Below are 8,362 nucleotides of genomic sequence, written 5' to 3'. Positions count from 1 at the left end.
TCAGTTTGTTTCCTGAGATTAAGAATTCCTCATATCAGTGAGGTCATATGATACATGTCTTTCTCTGATTGACTTATTTCACTCAGCATAGCACCCTCCAGGTCCATCCACGTTGTTGCAAAAGGCAAGAGCTCATTCCTTTTGATGGCTGCATAATATTCCATTGTATATATATACATACACCACATCTTCTTTATCCGTTCATCTGTCGATGGACATCTTGGCTCTTTCCATAGTTTGGCTATTGTGGACATTGCTGCTATAAACATCGGGGTGCACATACCCCTTCGGGTCCCTACATTTGTATCTTTGGGGTAAATACCCAGTAGTGCAATTGCTGGATCGTATGGTAGCTCTGTTTTCTATTCTTTTTTTTAAGTAGGCTCCACACCCACTTTGGAGCTCAAACTCACAACCCTGAGATCAAGAGTTGCACGCTCTACTGACTGAGCCAGCCAGGCGCCCCTTGGTGCTAGTCCTGATAGGCCAGGAGGCAAGTAGATGAGAAGACATAGAGTATGGTACAACTGGGTAGCATTAGCTTAAATAATCTGGGGATTTGGCTCAAGTTTGAAGGATAATTATCTAGAAGAAGCAGTAAAAAATCAGACTATATGTTCTGACTTTAAAATATATGGGATATGGGAAGATAAAGAATCTCCATTTGAAAAGATTAAAGGAACAATGTTATCAGGGCAGAAGATTATGCAGTAAAATGGTTGACAATGTATAACTTTAAAAAACGTGGTTGATCTGAAAACTACAAAATGTACATTGTCTTGCTTTATTAGGCCCTCACTGGATCAAGGAAAACAGTTCTCAATGAAAAAAGAAAAGATCCCTATTGGTGGGGTAAGCACCAGAATTACTAGTATTATTTGTTATTAACCATGCAAATACAAAAGATTGCATTGCATTATTAATAAATATCATATATTTTTCATTTGAGGAGGGTTACTATATAGTAGTTTGAAGAAATTACATTAAATGGAACCATTGGTTTATTATAGTGGTGTTTAATTAGGATTACATGTTACTTAGCTATGTATATTCTTTTTTACTAATGATAGTAACCAATATTATTTGAACATGCATCATTTTTAAGCACTCAGGACTATGCTGGCACTTTAGATGTACTTATAAGGTGACTACTGTTAAAATTCCAACTTACAGATGAGTCATCTGGGAGTTAGAGGAGTTAGTAACTTGACCAAGATCACAAAGCTTAAGAAATGTCATGTAGGATTTAAATCTACCTTGTCTGACCTTTAAGCACAGTAATCTAATTCCACATTAATTTTGCCTTTAGGTGAAGTTCTCAATCATTCTGAAGTACCTCCAAGCCTTCGGCTGGCTCTGGGTGTGGCTGAGTGTGGCTGCTTACCTCGGGCAGAATTTGGTGGGCATTGGACAGAATCTATGGCTTAGTGCCTGGGTAAAAGAAGCGAAATACAAGAATGAGTTCACAGAATGGAAGCAAATAAGAAGCAATAAACTTAACATCTATGGATTACTGGGATTAATGCAAGGTAAAAAAAAAAAAAAAAAGTCCAGGGACTTCTTTTTTCTCTTTCTGGCCTAATTTATTCAAATGTAAGCATATGGCATCATTTTATTTCAGATAAAATCTATGCCATATTTTTCAAATATTTTGAGATAATTCAAATGCATATGTTTTTAATTCATCGTATTTGAGAAAGTAAACCAAAACTTATGTGTATCCGCTACATGGCCCACACTAAATAATGTATTTGTCTCATTTATTCTTGACAAAAAGTATTTGGAAAGGTGTTATTATTCCTATTTTACAGCCAAGGAAAATGAGACCCGTATGCTAAGTCATTCAGAACCCAAAAGTCTTGACCACATGGCTACTCACTGTATGTGAGACCTGTGATTGATATGAAGATCAATAAGTGAGTCAGTTACAAACTACACTGTAAGTAAAGTCTAAAACTACGTGGCAAGCAATAAGTGCTATAAAAGTAATAAAAGAAAACCTGCGAGGACACAGAGCAAGAAAAAGCCATATTTGAGAGTTAAGATAATTTCCAAGGAATAGTTGTCATTTGAGGTGTCACTTAAAAGAATGATTTGAATTTTGTGAGATTGAGGTCACAGAAAGGAGAGTTGACAGATGCAGAGAGAAAGATGTGAGTAAAGACATGGGTGGGGAAGAAAGGGGGCTGTAGGCATGAGTAAGGGAGCCAGTTTGAGTGGTCTTCAGGTTACTGGTAGGGCAGTAGGGGACCTAGAGGTGGGAAGGTAGTTTGGAGATGTGTTGGAGATGATAGTTGGAAAGGCAAGTGGAAAACTTTGAGAATTTGAGGGAAAAGAGGTGAATTAGAGTTATTTTTCAAACTAAGAATGAATTAACAGTGATGAAAAAGAAAGATGGACTTTTACTGGAGGGATTAAATCAGAAACCAGGGAGAATTTGGGATCGATAGGGAAGGAGTAATCAAGTATCTTCCAGGTGGAAGTCTGGATGGGAGATAATCTACTATGGAAAAATCTCTTCTCTGATCTATCTCCACGTCATCCAAGGCACCTAGTCCAGTGCTAACCAATGAGTAGGGAATGGAATAGGATTGAATGAATAAAGGATGAAGGAAAATAAATGAACAAACAAATGAATGGTCAGAGAATGGCAATGCAGTTGGAGAAAAGGGATAGAAAGGGAAGACACTGCAGTGAAAACATACGTAAGAATGGGTGATTTGAAGCTAAGAAGAGGGCCTCAATCTTGGTTTCGAAGTTCATTTTGGGTAACTGGGGAATGATGAAGACAAAAATAAGGAAACCAGGGGGGGAGTCTTAATACGTGGGGCAGAGAATTCAGGTGACTTCAACTCAATTCAATGGTGAATTCAATTTTGGACACGTTTAATAGAAAGGGTAGATGCATTTTTCTACTTTTTTTTCCCTCCCAGTAGGCAGGTTTAAATGCATATCTGGAAGTTTGGGAAGCAAATTTCATTTATTTGTAAAATGGAGGGCTTAGACTAAATAATGTCTACATTTCCTCCAACCTCTAACACTCTATAGCTCTGTGGTTCTACCGAGACGTTGAGTCATTCTAATAGAGATAACAAGTGAGCCATAGAGAAGATATGATCACCATGAATGAGGATTAAGAGCCACAAGGGTGAATGATGGGTACTTGGGGAATGCCCATGTACAGCCAGTTAGGGGATTGGCTTCAGAGAAATTGAACAGAGATAAGTTCCTGATCAACAGATAAAAAAAAAACCCCACAAAAGCACAGTAATGTGAAGGCTTGCTCTGTTCCTAGAAACCCAAAGCATTTTATAGAGGTTAGATACATGAAATTGCCTATATTTGACATTTTATGACACACAAAAATGGTAATTTCATATGGTTTAAACTAATTTATTAATTCATTTAGCATACATTCTAATGAGGGACTCCTTAAGTTTGGGCATGTTACTTAAACTTTTAGTTTTACCATTTATAGAATGTAGATAATTTCTGGGCACCTGGGTGGCTCAGTTGGTTGGGCGACTCGGCTCAGGTCATGATCCTGGAGTCCTGGGATCGAGTCCCACATCGGGCTCCCTGCTCAGCAGGGGGTCTGCTTCTCCCTCTGGCCCTCTTCCCTCTCATCCTCTCTGTCTCTCATTCTCTCTCTCTCAAATAAATAAAATCTTTAAAAAAAAAAAAAAGAATGTAGATAATTTCTACCTAAATATTGTTCCAGTGATTAAATTAGCTAATATGTATAGAGCTTACAGAAAAGTGCTGAGTGTATAACAAGAGTGCAATAAATGTTAGCTATTATTTAACAATAGAGGAAATGAATACTATGCACAAAGTCTTACAGATAAAAGTTTCAGAGCCAGGTTTGAATCCATGTGTACCAGATTCCCCAAACTATATTCTTAACCACTAAATTAACATTTCCAAAAGTTTTACATGAAACGGTAGAGATGCTCCACAAATATAGGGTTCTGTACTCCAGTAGGTCTGGAAAACTGAGGACTATATTTTTCTGTGCTTCTGAAATCTTTTTTTCTTTCACTAAAAGTTTCCAGATATTCTTCAGTAAACTGACCTGTTTCGTTCTAACTAATTTGATGTTTCTCAAATCCATTTGACCATGGAAAAAATGTTTCTTCTTGTATTGGCCATTAATATCTTGAGCAACTTGTTTTCCATAGAATATACTTTGGAAAACTCTAAATGATGATACACTGCCTTCCAAGTGAAAAGTATGATGTAACAAAAGCCAAAAAAAAAAAAAAAAGAAAGAAAGAAAGATAGCACCTCAAAGAAGTTCTCACTGGTTCTGAAATGCTGCAGAAATGTGAAGAAGAAAAAAATTGAGAAAAGACCCATGATTGTAGTCAAAGATGCATCATCTAGAAAGAGATAGAAAGAGAATACAGATTGTAGGTAGTTGAACAATTGATAATTAAAGAGTAGATACATATTGTCCTTCAAAGAAGTTAGGTGATTTGAAAGAAAAAAAGGGATATTGAAAAGTATGGTAGAAATAAAGAGAAGATTTTTTAAGTACAGACATTTTGTGTATGTTTGTAAAAGGAAAGAAAGGCACCTTGAGCGAGAATGATATTCAGGGAGAATTCAAACAAGAAAAAAAAATATGTGGGAGTCATGCTATCTAAGGATATTCATAAGGGAAAACACAAAGAGATACATGCATTTGGTAAAAAAAATAAAATGAAGATAAAATAAAAAGTATGAAACTTGGGGCTTCGCTTCTCTTCTCCTTTCCCATCTTTATTGTGTGGCCATAGTATTGCTTTTAAGTGTCTCCACCAAAAGTATGCAAATATTGTGAGACAGATTTATGTTTATTTTGCCATTCTGTTAACAATATTCATTGGGGAAAGAGATGTTGTCAATGACTAAAATGAGATATAAAGAATATTTATAGTATGAAAGATAAACAGTGTGTTTGGTTTTGAATCAGTGAGAGTCAAGTTTATTGGCTTGCAATTCGCAACTAATTGAGGAAGAATAGATATAGCAGTCTAGAATTATGAGCAGCAAAAGAAACATCCATATATACAAATATCTCTCTATCTGTGTCCATCACATCTACATATGAGAGTTAAACTCATACCAATCCAGGAGCTCATGTTACAACTTTAGGGGAGATTCAATATACTTTGGAAAGTATTTTAAATGAGAAAATATCATTTCCCATACTAGACAAGCTGTGTAAGTTTAATGTTCACAATTTTACCATTGTAAAGTCTTACTTTTTTATCAGAACTTTTAAACTTTTTATTTAAATTCCAGTTAGTTAACATACAGTGTAATATTACTTTAAGGTATACATTTTTTTGATTTTCCATATATCTTTTTCAAGTTTTTATTTAAATTCCAGTTTGTTAATATACAGTGTAACATTAGTTTCAGGTGTAAAATTTAGTGATTTATCACTTATATACAACACCTGGTGCTCAGCACAAGTGCCCTCCTTAATACTCGTCAATAATTTAACCCATTCCTCCCCCGCCAGCTCCCCTCCAGTAACCCACAGTTTGTTCTCTACAGTTAAGAGTCTGTTTTCTGGTTCATCTGTCTTTGTTTTTTCTCTATATTCATCTGTTTTGTTTCTTAAATTCCACATATGAGTGAAATCATATGGTATTTGTCTTTCTCTCACTGACTAATTTTGCTTAGTGTCATACTGTCTAGCTCCATCCATGCCATTGCAAATGGCAAGATTTCATTCTTTTTTTTTTTTTAAAGACTTTATTTATTTATTTGACAGAGAGAGATAGTAAGAGCAGGAACACAAGCAGGGGGAGTGGGAGAGGGAGCAGCAGGCTTCCTGCTGAGCAGGGAGCCCAATGTGGGGCTCGATCCCAGGACCCTGGGTTCATGACCTGAGCCGAAGTCAGATGCCTAACGATTGAGCCACCCAGGTGCCCCAAGATTTCATTCTTTTTTATGGCTGAGTAATATTTCAGTGCGTGCACAAGCACGTGTGTTTGTGTGTGTGTGCTACAACTTCTTTATCCATTCATCAGTGGATGGACATTTGGCTATTGTGGGTGATGGTGCTATAAACAGCAAGGTGCATGTGTTGTATCCCTTCAAATTAGTATTTTGGTATTCTTTGGGTAAGTACTTAATGCAATTGCTCTATCATAGGGTAGTTCTGTTTTTAACTTTTTGAGGAACATCATGCTGTTTTCCAGAGTGGCTGCACCACTTTGCATTCCCACCAACAGTGCAAGATTTTTTTCTTGTTCTCCACATCCTTACCAATACCTGTTGTTTCTTGTGTTGTTGATTTTAACCATTCTGACAGGTGTGAGGTGATATCTTATTGTAGTTTTGAGTTGTAGTTCCCTGATGATGAGTGATGTGTATGGTGTAAGAAAGTGGTCCAGTTTCATTCTTTTGCATGTTGCTGTCCAGTTTTCCCAGCACCATTTGTTGAAGAGACTGTCTTATTTTTAATTAACTATCTGTAGATATAGGAAATATTTTGTAATGAGGCAACAGATTATGCAGTCTAATCAAAAGGATTTTTTCCTGATTGGATCTTTGTGTAGAGTGGTCTTCAATCATTAAAATTTGAATCTTCTCGGGGCACCTGGGTAGCTGTCGGTTAAACATCCAACTCATGATCTCAGCTCAGGTTTTGATCTCAGGGTCATGAGTTCAAGCCCCATGTTGGGCTCCACTCTGGGTGTGGAGCCTATTTTAAATAAATGAATAAATGAATGAATGAATAAGAATCCTCTCTAATTTTTCTTTCATTTTTAATTTTTTTGCATTAAAAAATTAAAATTTTTCTGAAGACTTATTTATTAGATGTAATTATAAGTTTTCTATAAGTGGGTAAGCCTAAGAAATGAAAATGTATAATTTCTGTTTTTTTCAGTAGACCACAGCTGCATCTTACAGAATCTTGTACAATGAAGAGCAGGCTGTATTCACTTACATCATCATAGCTCACAAAATAAAAAGGGCAGGAGTACTTTAAAGCATAAGCAGCATTGTCTGTCACATGTTAGTACCACAGGCCTACTATGAATAATATAGAAAGCTAACATTCAAAAAGAAACTAGAGTTCAAAGCACAATGTTAGATCTATATTTTGTAACAATAATAAAAATTTTAACCTCATTTTCTAGACAAGAAATAGTTCTGAACATTTTCTTCCTAGGTCCCAGCTATTCTCCTTAGAATCTTTAGGACACTCTAAACATCCCCAATCTATTATCTTTTATGCCTCATTGTTAGGAACTTCCTTTCTCCAATCCAATGTGAAAAATATAGGCACCTTATTTTCAAGGTGCACTGTTTAAAGAATACACTGCTGCTTCTAGTTTAAGATGAGTGAGTGGATCACCTGCTTTACTTACCTCACAAAATTCCAGTGAGATGACGTGAATAAATATAAAAGGAAAGACTTCAGAAGATTTTGGAGTGATAAATTTCTACATAAGCAATTACACTGATAGGTGAGCAAGGGTAGAAGAACCTGCAGTCAGAAATGGATAGGGGAGAAGCTATAACACAAGAGGGAGATGTTCATTTGGGCAGTAGAGAAACACTAAACTCATGGTCACAGGTAGAGAGTAGGATCGAGTTGCATGGAAATAATCAAAATAATTCACTAGACCATTGTTCTCTTGGCCCATCAGTCTCTCCTAGAACACCCACCACCATCACCACTCATGGTCACAGCAACTGGCATTGTAGCAATACAATGAAAACTAGAAAGCTGATGTCTAAAGAGGAAATTATGGTTTCTAGTGTGTGTGGCCTACATAGAAGAAATCCTCCTTAAATGGCTTTTGGAAAAAGTCCAGCCTACATGCCTGGATCCCAATATTCAGACTCTCTGTGTCACATCCACCCACTTATGTGGAATTTGAAGCAATCCCTTCCATTCAGAGGAAAAAAATGTTGGGGGAAATTAATGTGTGCAATAGCAGAAGGAAGCCACACCAGATACTTCTATTAATTAACCATGTGTTTATCTCAAATGTTTAAACTGATACTGATGGATGGCCTTGCATTTTAATTAAACCAACAGTATAAATAAGAGCTAATAAATAAAGCAGTGGAGTCCAGAAATAAAATAATCCTATTTGAAATAGAAGCTTAAAATGTCAAATTAGTGTCTTCAGAGATTCAAAATATTATATCCACAAAGCAAGTGTGAAAATGTGCTGAAATAAGTTCAATCTTAGACAAAAAATTCTCGAAACATTTAAGGAATTTAAAGAGATTGAATGGGGTGCCTGGGTGGCTCAGTTGTTAAGCATCTGCCTTTGGCTCAGGTCATGGTCCCAGGGTCCTGGGATCAAGCCCTGCATCGGGCTCCCTGCTCCGCGGGAAGCCTGCT

The 8,362-nt window shown here is 36.5% G+C and overlaps 1 protein-coding gene across 2 annotated transcripts in view; it reads left to right on the top strand.

Moving 5' to 3' along the window:
• Positions 1-8,362, top strand: part of LOC112834055 (ATP-binding cassette sub-family C member 2-like) — an 89,586-nt gene that overhangs the window by 61,477 nt on the left and 19,747 nt on the right. For both annotated transcript variants that reach the window (XM_073891889.1, XM_025885516.2), the window contains 2 exons: positions 792-852; positions 1,310-1,529. In XM_073891889.1, coding sequence (XP_073747990.1) covers positions 792-852; positions 1,310-1,529 — 281 coding nt within the window. The remainder of the gene's footprint in view (positions 1-791; positions 853-1,309; positions 1,530-8,362) is intronic.

This window comes from Callorhinus ursinus, unplaced genomic scaffold (genome assembly GCF_003265705.2).
Source record: "Callorhinus ursinus isolate GAN/ISIS: 27379988/994484 unplaced genomic scaffold, GSC_fseal_2.0 scaffold1, whole genome shotgun sequence".
Classification (NCBI taxonomy): domain Eukaryota; kingdom Metazoa; phylum Chordata; class Mammalia; order Carnivora; family Otariidae; genus Callorhinus; species Callorhinus ursinus.
The sequence above is the reverse complement of the archived record's forward strand: the minus strand, read 5'-3'. Positions and strand labels throughout refer to the sequence as shown.